Source organism: Dipodomys spectabilis, unplaced genomic scaffold (genome assembly GCF_019054845.1).
Source record: "Dipodomys spectabilis isolate Male_0828 unplaced genomic scaffold, ASM1905484v1 ptg000096l, whole genome shotgun sequence".
Taxonomy (NCBI): domain Eukaryota; kingdom Metazoa; phylum Chordata; class Mammalia; order Rodentia; family Heteromyidae; genus Dipodomys; species Dipodomys spectabilis.
Genome location: NW_024870773.1, coordinates 1,979,171 through 1,991,705, shown reverse-complemented (window position 1 = coordinate 1,991,705; position 12,535 = coordinate 1,979,171). Strand labels below are relative to the sequence as shown.

General features: G+C 46.9%; 1 protein-coding gene across 9 annotated transcripts in view; it reads right to left on the bottom strand.

Annotated features, from left to right (window-relative positions):
* Nucleotides 1-12,535, bottom strand: part of Ttc13 (tetratricopeptide repeat domain 13) — a 64,472-nt gene that overhangs the window by 21,131 nt on the left and 30,806 nt on the right. For all 9 annotated transcript variants that reach the window (XM_042685986.1, XM_042685987.1, XM_042685989.1 and 6 more), the window contains 5 exons: nucleotides 12,382-12,492; nucleotides 5,766-5,848; nucleotides 4,404-4,545; nucleotides 4,007-4,181; nucleotides 1,329-1,485 (listed from right to left, as the gene is read on the bottom strand). In XM_042685986.1, the coding sequence (XP_042541920.1) occupies nucleotides 1,329-1,485; nucleotides 4,007-4,181; nucleotides 4,404-4,545; nucleotides 5,766-5,848; nucleotides 12,382-12,492 (668 nt within the window). The remainder of the gene's footprint in view (nucleotides 1-1,328; nucleotides 1,486-4,006; nucleotides 4,182-4,403; nucleotides 4,546-5,765; nucleotides 5,849-12,381; nucleotides 12,493-12,535) is intronic.

Sequence of the window (12,535 nt, the reverse complement as noted above, 5' to 3'; positions counted from 1 at the left end):
GGACAGCTTCCCGGACAGCCCCTGCACAGCTCCCTAGACGGCACTCACGCAACTCCCCGGATGGCCCAGACAGCCCCCTGTGCAGCTCCCCGGACGGCCTGGACAGCCCATGCGCAGCTCCCCAGATGGCCCGGACAGCCCCTGCGCAGCTCCCCGGGCAGTCCTGTGCAGCTTCCCAGACAGCCCCCTGTGCAGCTCCACTGAAGGCCCAGATAGCCCCTGCGCAGCTGCAGGGATGGCCCAGACAGCCCCCACGCAACTCCCCAGAAGGCCCCTGCGCAGCTCCTACCTTCCAACTGAGTAGGATTTCTCCCACCACATCTTATCCAGCATTTAGCCTATCTACTGAATTCTTTATTCCAATGACCTATTCCTAAAACTTTTTAGTTTAAAAAACTTTCTGGTCATTTTTTATGATCTTGTTTCTTTTTCACATCTGTGACTTGCTCATAATTTTAAAAATAATTTATCTTACTTGGAATTTTTCCGTTTCTATTCAATAAATTCAACATCTGAAGTTCAAGGTCTAAGTTGTTGGTGTTTTTTGCTGGCTCGTATGGGGTTCCAGTTTCTTGTGTTCATACCTGGCCCGCTGAAGTTCACACATAGGCTCACCCAGACAACCAGATCTCACACAGGGACTCACTCACCCAGCTCACTGGAGCTCATGCATGGGCTCACTTCGGCCTGCTGAAGTTCACACACATCATACCTTTGGCCAAGGTGCTCACTCCATTAACCCAGGATAATCCTTTCCATTATCTAGTCTGAATCCCTGCTCCCCTTTTCTTCTAGAGAACAAAATGGTCAAACTCTAGATTTCTCAAAATTAAGGCACTAGTGGTTTTGTATAACAATGCCCTTTAGCATATTTGTTTTATGTACAGCACTGCTTTTCAGCAGTGTGACTTTCATCTTTTCAAATGTCAAATAATCTCTGTCAAATAAAATGTCAATTAATCTCCTTCAACTAGTAAGCATAAGGACATTTAAAGTTTGAAGGCTGTCCAAAATTAGAAGGGAAGACGAGGCTCCGAGGAAAGATAACAAACCAAAGTAAGTTTCAGGGCTCCTTAAGCACAAACAAGTTACAGACATACAAACCCCAAAAGAAATTCAGTGAAACATGAACAGAAAGTCATGTAGTAATCAAGAAATCTCAGTATGAGAGCCTGTGCCCCAGCATGGGAGATGGAGGCAGGAGGGCTGAAGTCTGAGGACAGTCAGGCCTCAGAGTGAGACTTCTTGAAGAAACCAACAAGGAAGAAGCAGGGGGTGGGTTCACAGCTCGGTTCTGAAGGAGGAGAGCTGCCCGGCAGAGCACTTACTTTATGTGAGGCTGCAGGCCCGGCTGTTCCTCGTAGTCCTCCAGGAGGAAAGGCAGGGTCTTGGCCCAGTGGTCTTTAAAGCTCCCTGGCAGGTCCGTGTCAACGTTGTACTCAGTGAGCGGTGTGTCTAGGTGTGCGTGGAGATAACGGGAGTACTCTGCAGACAGAAGGGAAGGTTTGGGCTCAGGCTTCCCACTTGTCTGGCAGGCACTCTTCCACTTGAGCCATGCCCCAGCATTTTTGCTTTTATTTTTCAAATAGGGACTCATATTTATACGTGGGCCAGCTGGGACCATAGTTTTACTCATGTCCCATGTAGCGGGGGTGACAGATGCACACTACCACATTCAGCATCGCACCAGTTCAGATGGGGCCGTGACAGTTTTGTGCCAGAGCTGGCCTTCACTGCGTTCTTCTAACTCTTTATCTCCTAAGTGGCTAAGATTACAGGCCTAAGACACCAAGCCAGCTAAGAAATAAGAAACACTTTTTCTAGCTAGCTGTCCTACAAATACTAGGGAACAAACTGTGATTTAAAGACACGCATTCTAAAAAGGAGACTCTGAAGGAAGTCACTATTATTACCTGACAACAGGAAGAGTCTCACCCTAGCCTGGAGTGTGTTGGGGAAGGGCGACACAGTCAAGCCAAGTGGACTTTGGCTAAATTTTAACCACTTTCACATGAACGATTATTAAATTACTGAGTCTGAGAAGCCGAAATCAGTGTCAGACAGAGCTGAGAGTGTGCATGCAGAGGCATGCTCAGCTCGGAGGCCGACTGCTCGTGTCTGTGGATGCTGCAGGAGAACCTTAGCTTGGGCTCCTGCCTTCCACAGGACACACAATCCGGGGGGAGGGGGGGGGCAGAGCTGTCCAGGCAGCTCTAGTTCCCAACACCTAAAATCAGGCTCAAATGTCTGAGAGACTGACTTCAAATCAATAACTTGAAAGTTGAAGCCTGATTTAACAATGAGAAAATAAGTTCTGCATAGGATTCTACTTTTCCAACTGTGTATTTTATGAACTCTAAGTACAGACCAAATATCTCCAACAAAAATTTATGGAGAGGTACTAAAACTGAATTATACAATCGATTGCAAATGCGTAGTACGAAAAATAATGCAACATAAGCCAAGCACCAGGGACTCACGCCTGTAATCCTAGCTACTCATAAGGCTGAGATCTGAAGATCGCAATTCAAAGCCAACCTGGGCAGGAAGTCCAGGAAACTCTTATCTCCAATAAACTACTCAGAAAAAGCTGGAAGTGACACTGTTGCTCAAGTGGTAGAGTGCTAGCCTTGAGCACAGTCCATGCCCTGAGTTCAAGCCCCAGGACTGGCCAAACAAAAAAAAAAAGAACATAAAATACCTAATGCATCACTTTTGTACTAATTATATGCTAAACTAGTATTTTGGATATACTGAATAAAATTTACCATTAACATTAATTCTAGCCAGACAGGTGGCACATGCCTGTAATCCCAGCATTCATGAGGCTGACTTATGAGAAGCACAAGGTCAAATTTACCCTGGGCTACGTAGTGAGTTTGAAGCTATCTTGGGCCACATGAGATCCTGTTTTAAAATAAAAAAAGTAATAAAACAAAAAGCAAACAAGAAAGACACCAAGCAAGCTAAAATCAATCTGCTTGTATTAACTTTTCAATATAAAGATTATTAAATATTTAAAATTATGTCCGGGCACGAGCGGCTCACGCCTGTAGTCCTAGCTTAGTCCTACTAAGGAGGCTAAGATCTGAGGATCATGGTTCAAAATCAGCCCAGGCAAGAAAGTCTGTGAGACCCTTTTTTTTTTTTTGTCGGTCATAGGCTTGAACTCTAGGCCTGGGCGCTGTCCCTTAGCTCTTCAGCTCAAGGCTAGTGCTCTACCACTTGAGCCACAGCGCCGCTTCTGGCTTTTTCTGTGGTACTGAGGGATCGAACCCAGCACCTCATGTATGCGAGGCAAGCACTCTACCATTGAGCCACCTTCCCAGCCCCAAGACCGTGAGACTCTTATCTCCAATAAACCACCAGAAAACCGGAAGTGGTGCTGTGGCTCAAATGGTAGAGTGCTAGCCTAGAGCTAATGCTCAGAGACAGTGCTCAGGCCCAGAGTTCAAGCCTCACAACCTACCAAAAAAAAAAAAAAGTCCATAGCCTGCTATTATTTTCTATTGGGACAGTAATTATCTTGTTGGCTAATAATAAGAGCCACAACTATGTGGACAACAAAACATCTTCATATAGGCAGATAAAAGGCTACATTTGATTCCTTCCTCACCAAGCCACACTTTGCCAGGACACATGGGAGTCTGACATGAAGGAATGACAGGTCAAAGCTACATTTCCACTCAATAGTAAAAACCTCAGAGGCAACTGCCTCAGGAATCTGGAGATGCAGTAAGTCTGGACTATGCCAAATGACGGTCACATGTAGACCAAAATGTGTCTTTTTACTCAGGTGGAGTTTGTTTCAGTTTTAGAAAGACAACCTGTAGGAAAGACAGGCCTTTTGAAGACCCACATCTGCCTCATCAACCAGCAGAGGCAGCTGGGCCAGCTGTCCAGCCTCTTAAGGTGGGGGTCTCCTGAGGAACACCGAGTCCAGCACATTCCTCTGCAGCTTTGCCCACGAAGGTCCAGGGTTCTGCTGCGTGCCATGCTGACTTACCTCGGAGGTACTTCACCTTCAGATACTCAGGGCTTGCCTTCTGGCCAGGGAGGGGCTCATTGAGCATGACTTTGGTCTGTGCTTTGATCCCTTCATAGAACTGGCCCATGGCGACATGGCTGAGTCCCCTCATGTACTGACACACGTCGTTGTATGGCTCCAGCTGCAGGCATCGCTGGGCACGGAAGCACAGAGGCAAAATCAGTGCTGGTGTCACCTAAGACTCCTGCGACTCTACTCAAAGCCACACTCAGGCTCTGTTGGTTTGCTGCCTGCCAGCCTGCCTTATCTTTGTGCAGCACACACAGTATCTATAGCCCTGTCTCCATCCCTGTCACTGAGCTCTCTGGACTGGCTCAAGGCTGCAGGGACAGAGCCTTCTGATACAGAGGCTCACCTTGAAGTTCTTGAGAGCCTCATGAAGGCTGCCATGGTGGTAGAGCATCAGCCCCCGGAGCTGCAGGGTCTGCACGTGGTTCTGGTTGAGGAGCAGGGCCTTCTGAAAGCTCTCAGTGGCTGCTTCAAAGTTGCCCAGCTCTCTAGGGATTGAACAGCAGTGGTAAATGTGTGACACATGGCCCAGTCGTGCAGGAGGAAGACACCCCGAGGCAATCAGGCATCTCCCTGTCCTCTGACTCACGCACCCATCTGCCATCACCGGCCCAACCAGGCTGAAGGACCACCTCACAGCCCTCCAAGTTCTCTGGGGAAAATCACCTTCAGTGATTACAAGAGCAAACGCTTTCAAACTATTCTCCCACTTCAAAATGAACTCTAGCCTCTAAAATGCTAGGTAAATTTTAGTATATTAAAAATAAAACAGCCACATTTTTTCCTTTGGAGAAAGTACACAGATTACAATCATATATATGTTTATCATTCTGAGTCAAGTCATAGACTTAAATTGTATTTTTTGTCACTGAAGTTACTTCAACAAACATCTAATATAGTCATTACATAATCTGAAATTCTACACTGGAAATTGTAGTTACTAATTTTGTTACTCACTAAAAACTTTACAAGGAATAAATAGCTTCCATAAATTCTATGTATCAATTTTATTTAATAATGTATTTCAAGAAATGTAACATTTGCTTACATTTTTCATCACCCATGTACGAATCTGTTTTCAGATTATATTCCCAATAGTTCTGAGAGATAGGAGGGAAAACATCACCCTTGACACTCCAAACACGTACACCCACGCTTTCCCCACGCTGGTGTAGGAGTTTCTCCACCCATCACCTAAATGAGGTATAGACAAGCAATACCAGCCCCGCTGTCTCTCCTGGTGGCTTCCATGCCCATGTCATATGCAGCACCTGAGGCCCAGGGGAGGGCAGAGGGCAAGCAGACCAGCTCCAGCCCTGGCTCTATCACGAGCCCCCGCTGTCAGCTGCACCACCTCCTTTTCTGAGTGAGGGACCAGCTTCTGGACATGGCATCCCTGGCCCTACACACATCCTCCTCAAGCTGTTCTAAAACACAATCGTCTGCACAAGACCCCTGCACGGGCTCTCTCCACACGGCAGGAGAGAGCCCAGCAGCACAGGAGCTCCACGGCATGCAAGGCCAACGTAGCTTCCGCTGTGCTCTCACTTCACACATCTGCCTCATCCATGCCCAGCTCATCTCACTCACCTGCAGGCCTGCCCCAGACTCTTGTATCACCTCCATTCTCCCTGTCACCCCCTGTTCACTCACCTACAGGCCTGCCCCAGACTCTTGTATCACCTCCATCCACCCCCAGTGCACTCACCTGTAGGCCTGCCCCAGACTCTTATAGGCATCAATGAAATCAACTTTCTGCTTCAGAGCTTCTTTGAAGGCTTCAATGGCTTCCTGCATGAATATGCAGAGAATTAACACATGCCATGACTCTCATGGCCAAATACATACTAAATATATACAACGCCTAGCCTCTGACAGAATTTCTTTTAAATAGGAAGACTTTTAAAAAGAGACAGAAAATGCAGTAAATGAAGTCAGGAGGATGTGAGTTCAACAGTGAATAAAAATATTACTGTAAAACACAACAGCTTCATGTCTCTCCTTTTTCAGATGAGAAAACAAACTTCAATCTATCTAACTCACTATGCATCTGTGTACTAACAATACCACTTTATGTTAATACCATTTCCTAATCGATAAAGGCCTGAAGAACCACAGGTGACCTGATGTCTATGTGAGATCATTAAAAATGATTCTAACTAGCAATTCTTAAACCCGAGTCAACAAGAGAGACTGAAGTGGGTACAAGAAGCAAAAACAGCTGCTAAACTGGCTGCTGAGGGCAGTGGTGACCAAGGAGCAAAGGATGAGTGGCCGAGGAAACAAAAGTTCGCAGCACCAGACGCAGGACCTAGGCCTGGCTACACTGCCACCATGCAGGGTGTATGACTGGGGACAGGAGGTGATAACCACTCCACAGCATGTGTTCAAGGATAAAGACCCGGGGTACTCAGTACGCATGCATCTTCACTGGCATAATTATTACTGTAACACAAAAGCAGACACCTCTCACTATTTTTCACAGGAAAAGATACCATACCCAGTGTTAAGTGCCACGCGTTAAGAGTACTTTCAGTGAAACCTTTCACTTCAGATCATTTCACACCTGACTGAACTCTTGGTAGAAGTAGTGAGGATGTCACATGCCTTGCACAGGACAGGCACTCAATAAATATCTGATGATTTGTAGGCTCTGATCGTTTTGCAAACAGCACAATGTCAAGTCATCTGAAAAAGCCTCTCATCTGAGCAACTGAATTCTTGGGGGGCGGGTGAAGACGGGGTAAGCCCAGGTAAGGATGGGGTAAGGACTACTATTTGGAACAAGTTGAGAATGAACACATTTTAATACTTCACAAATGTTAAGACACTCTTGGATTTGGCTTCCTGCCATGGACTAGCCTTGATCTTTTAGGAGGTTTTACAACTCTTCTCTGATTCAACAAGCATGTATTAAATGCCTACGATGTGCCAGAGACAGCACAAGATACAAGGGAAACAGAGATGGGCGAGCCATTCACTATTTCTGTCCTCTAAGAATGCAGCCTGATTAGAAAGCCAATGATGTGACATTTACAGAACTACAACAGAAAGCCAGGCGCTGGTGGCGCACGCCTGTAATCTTAGCTACTCAGGAGGCTGAGATCTGAGAATCTCGGTTCAAAGCCAGCCCAGGCAGGAAAGTTGGTGAGACTCTTATCTCCAATAAACCACTTGAAAACTGGAAGTGGCGCTGTGGCTCAAGCAGTAGAGCACTCGCCTTGAGCTGAAGAGCACAAGGACAGCACCTGGGCCCAGAGTTCAAGCCCCACAACTAACAAAAAAAAAAAAAGAACTACAACAGAACCAGCAGTTAAATCTCTGGTCATGGACAGAAGGAATGCGATCAGCTGGGGGCCAGGAGGAAGTATTCTGCGTGGGGCTGGAGACCAAAGGCCACCGGAAAGGAATGGGGTTGAAGACAAGACTGGAAGCAGGCTAGGAAGGAGGATGTCTCGTGGAGGGAATGGGGCCACATGTGATTTACAGCTGGAGGATGGTGGGCACTAGGGGTCCACCACAGCAGTAGGGAGAGGCGGGAGAGGAAGTGAGGGCAGGGACCAAGAGCGGCACTGCCTCTGAGATGCACTCCTGGAAGAAGGGCAACCACCATAGAGGAAGAAAGAAGACCCAGCCAGGCGTCACTGTGGTTGTCCAGGCAAGAGACAAGGAAAGCTCACACTGAGTGTCTGGGGAGAGAAAAGAAAAGTCAAATGCCAGAGACTTTTAAAAGGCAAACCAGGACAGAGTCTGGTGGCCAGAGGTGGGGTGTGGGAGAGGAAGGGGGGGCAGCTTCTAGGCTGAAGAGCCCAGGCAAGGGCAAATGCGCTGACCACCACAAACACAGACAACAATTGCAGGAGGGGACGAGTCCAGCCCGGGCGTGTGAAGCCTGCATGTCTGTGGACCTCCACGGGGAGCTGCCTGGGGCACCTGCTGCCCCCTCAACTTACAGCAAACATGGATGCCACAGTTCTTCAAAGTCTGATTCTTTTCTGCTTTTAAGAGTCTTTGGTTTCAGAGCTCCTGTCTAAGCACAACACAGCTCTCTACCTCACTCTGCCAAAGAAAGACCAGACAGAATCAAGATTTCACAGAGACCATGTCAAAGGAAGCAGTCTCAGACACAATAAGAACGGGTGGGAACTCATCGCTTGGCACACACAACGATTACGACTCTGCACCAACACTGGCCTCGCTAGGTAGTTAGTGGTGGCATCATCAGGCTGCTCTGACGCCGGAGAACACAGACAGCTCAAGGCAAAGGCTCTGATGCCTCTAACACAAGAATTAAAATAGCCTCCCAACAGAGGTGACACATGCAATTCAACAGGAATGTGTATGTGGGTGTTTCCTATGCAAACCTCAAAAGCCTGCTGGATGCACTAACATGGATGGCTGTGAAATCTGTAACACTGCCTAATGTCCTTCAATAAAAAGCACTCACCAAGTAAGAGATCACCCAGCTAATTAATTTCTAGTTGCTGTTGGCATGAACAGACTGAATTTAGGGGGACAGCTCAAAGTCCTGGAGTATTTGACATTTTGTACTTTGATTAACAAGAGGTAGAAGTAGCTTAGCTGGCTCACACTAGGTTTTTCCACTCTGCTCCTGCTGTTCCTTGTGGGCATCTGCAAGGACAAATGGCAGCAGGCCTGTCGAATCTGCCAGCAGACGCGTAACACGTAAGCACACAGAAAGCCTTAGCACAGGTGTGCTCACAGCACACGGAGTAATGGAGGACCCTGGCTCACTGACGGCTTCTAAGCTCAAAAATAAAAACACTAGGCTCACTGTATACAAATGGAATAAACCAATTAAAATTTAGTCTTTGTGCAATTTGTAGTTGGTCTTTTAGACCTCTTCTCTAAAACTCTCAATTCCAAATGACCAAAGAAACACCCCCTGTTCCTAAACAAAGCATATAGTATCCAAGAGTGAAATCATTTGTTTGCATCTGTTAACCTCTTAAAATACTCATACAATAGCTATGTACATATTATGAATAGAAAAACATATTTCCCATCCACAAGACAGACTTTGAGTATCACTTTCTCACTCAGGATGACTGAGAGAAGATGACAGGAGCAGAGGGAGCAAGCACAACAAACCTGCAAAACCCACCAGCAGATGTCATAGCAAGGGCTCAGGAGCCACCCTGCCGCCCAGTGCCAGTCACAGTGCAGCTACGCCTGCAGGAGGGTTTTTTTTTTTTTTTTGGAATACTTATATGGAGGTACATAAAACTAAATCTGCAAAGTACTACTTAGTGTGGCTTTTAATAGACAGGGAGTTTTTTTCTTTCTTTCTTCTTTTTATTGTGAAAATACCATACAGAGGGGTTACAATTACATGGGCAAGGTAATGAGTACATTTCTTGTCAAGCATTGTTGCCTATTCCTCTGTTTCTCCTTCCCATTCCTTCTTATCTTCGTCCCCCAACCCCTATATCCCCCTCCCCCCCACCCGGCCAAAGTTGTAAAGTTTGTTTTTCAACATAACATCTTGTACATCTCATTGTTGCAATGGGTCCACCTGTATCCCTATTTAAACAATTTGTTTTTTCCCCTTCCCCTCCACAAATTATACCAACATCAAATACAGTGAATACAGGGGTTATACCGTGGGGGAGGTACATACAAAGCAACAAAGAAATCATCTTATAAATATGTTAGAAACAATTGCAAGAAAGAAAAAACATTTGAATCCTTATCTTGGGGTTCATTTCACCTAACATCAACTCATCTGACCGTTTCTGCTTGTCTCAGACATACACTAGTTATTGCAAATAAGGGAAACCATGGGACCTATGTTTCTTTGGGCCTGGCTTACTTCACTTAATATAAGTGGGCTAAAGACATAAAGAGAAACTTCACTGAAGAGGAAAGAAGGATGGCCAATAGACACATGCAGAAATGCTCAACCTCCCTAGTGATAAAAGAAATGCAAATCAAAACAACATTGAGATACCACCTCACCCCAATTAGAATAGCTATAATCAAGAACTCTAATAACAACAGATGCTGGAGAGGATGTGGACAGAAGGGAACCCTACTGCATTGTTGGTAGGAGTGTAAACTTGTTCAACCACTTTGAAAAGTAATATGGAGGTTCCTCAAAAGACTCCACATAGAGCTTCCCTATGACCCAGCAATTCCACTTTGGGGCATTTACCCAAATGACCACAAACAAGACCATACTAAAGCTACCAACACAACTATATTTTCTGCAGCATTATTTACCATAGCTAAGATATGGAACCAACCCAGATGCCCCTCAGTAGATGAATGGATTAAGAAAATGTGGTATATATACACAATGGAATTCTATGCTTCCATCAGAAGGAATGACATTGCCCCATTTGTTAGGAAATGGAAAGACTTAGAAAGGCAGGGTTTTTTTTTTTTTTTTTGAATCTATAAAACCTAGATTAGCCAGGTACAGTGGCTGACACCTGTAATTCTAGTTGATACTCAGGAGGCTGAGATCTGAGGATTGCAGTTCAAAGCCACCAGGGCAGAAAAGTCCATAAGACTCTTATCTGTAATTAACCAGCAAAAGCTGGAAGTGGAGCTGTGGCTCAAGTGATAGTGTGCTAGCCTTGAGCAAAAGATGCTCAGGAACAGTGCCACGGCCCTGAGTTCAAGCCCTAGGACTGGAACCCAAAAAAAGAAAAAAAAACAACCCTAGATTAAAGTTTCTTGGGTTAAAGTACCTATAGGAACCGTGGATACTGTTTACAGCTCAAGAGCACTTTTCACACAGATCTCATTCAGTCCTTGGGTCAGTCTGGGAGGTAGAATGCAGGCTGCCTCCCACTCGCAGGAGTGGAAGAAGCTCAAGTCAAAAAACCTGGTTAGGAGCTGGCTCAGACCAGGCTTCAGGGCCAAGTTCAGTGCTCTGTCCCTGAAACCCCTTCATCTACCTACACTTCTTAAACACCAGGATGTGACACATGAGGTCGTCCCAACGTCATGGGGACTGGCTCCGGTGCCCATGCTCTGTGGACCGAAAGCATCTCTGAACCACTGCAACAGGTGTGTAAACATATGTACAGGTAAACTGAGGTCAGGCTGTGATAGGTCCCTGCAGGCTGATGTACTCTGTGGATAAGTCTGCACGTGTCCTCTACAAACAAGCTTTTGGAAGGAGGGGAAGTACTGAGGTTTGAACTAAGGGCCTGTTGTATGCTTGGTTTGCTCTCTACCTGAGCCACCTTTCTAGCCCAGCTTTCTGCTGGTAATTTGGATATGAGTCTCTTGGACTTTTCTAATTGGCGGGCTTTGAACCATGGTACTTGAGATCTCAGTCTCCTGAGCAGTCAGGACTACAGGTATGGCCAGTGCCACCTCGCCAGACGTATCTTCAAAAACAAACGTTTTTGATCGGCACTGTGCTGACACAGGCTGCCTGCACAGCAGAGCTGAAGTGCTCGGCACTATTTCTACTTTTGCCCTGTGCTGCACAAGTTGTTACAGCCGCACCTTCCAGTCAGGGCCACCTTCTCTGTGGAGGCCAGCCTCAGCCTCCCAACACAACTCGCGCGCCGTGCCAGGGCTCGCCCAGCCCAGCACTCAGGCCAACCTGTCTTCTGTCCAGTGGCTCAATGTGTCCCATCCTCAGGCAACAACCGTGTCAAGCCTCAGCGGGCACGGAGGAATCACTCTCCAAGCCTGGGGCACAGCAGGAACTAACTGGAAGTGTAAGGACACAGCACCACCGGTCCACACAGGCCTGGTCCCTGATACTTGTCACACCACCCACCAAGGCTGTACCCTGCTTCCCAGATGCCCCGGGCACTGGCTCAGGTCTCCGCACCCCAGCTGGGGACAGTACCAGTTTCTCTGGGTGAGCGTCATTGGCTGTCATAGCCTTAAAACTGACATCCTAAGGCACAGATGGGTGCCATCAATGACTTCCTGACAGTCTGATGTTCATGGCTCCTCTGGACCTCGGTGCTCAGTGCTGTACTCCAGGCTGAGGGCTGGCTTGCATCCAGCCAGCCAACACTCACACTCCCATCTCCTCACACCACCACTGCTGTGCTCACACCTGCCTGTGCCCTCATCCTCCAGTCCCTCGCCACCTCTACCTAGGAGCTTTGCAAACTACGTCCTTTGTAAGTGAAAGTCTGATCTCTCCCTCTTCCTTACCTTCATTCTCTTTCTGTGCCTTCTCCCAAAGACCTGGAAGACAGTAGGGGCTCAAAAAATATTCACACTACTTTCTAAAGAAGGTCGTGAGATGTACCTTAAATATGATGACACCCCAGCCCCCCAGCCAAGGCAGAACCATGCCAGGTATGTGCGTTACAGACTCTCACCTTCAGAAGTCCTCTATGGAAGAAAGTGAGACCTTTGTACAGCATGGCCGTGGGCTGGTTCCTGTTCAGCTCCAAGGACTGCTGGAAGTCCTCGTGGGCTGTCACATAGTCCTACAAAGAGGGAGACAATAAAACCACAGCCATTAGATACTGG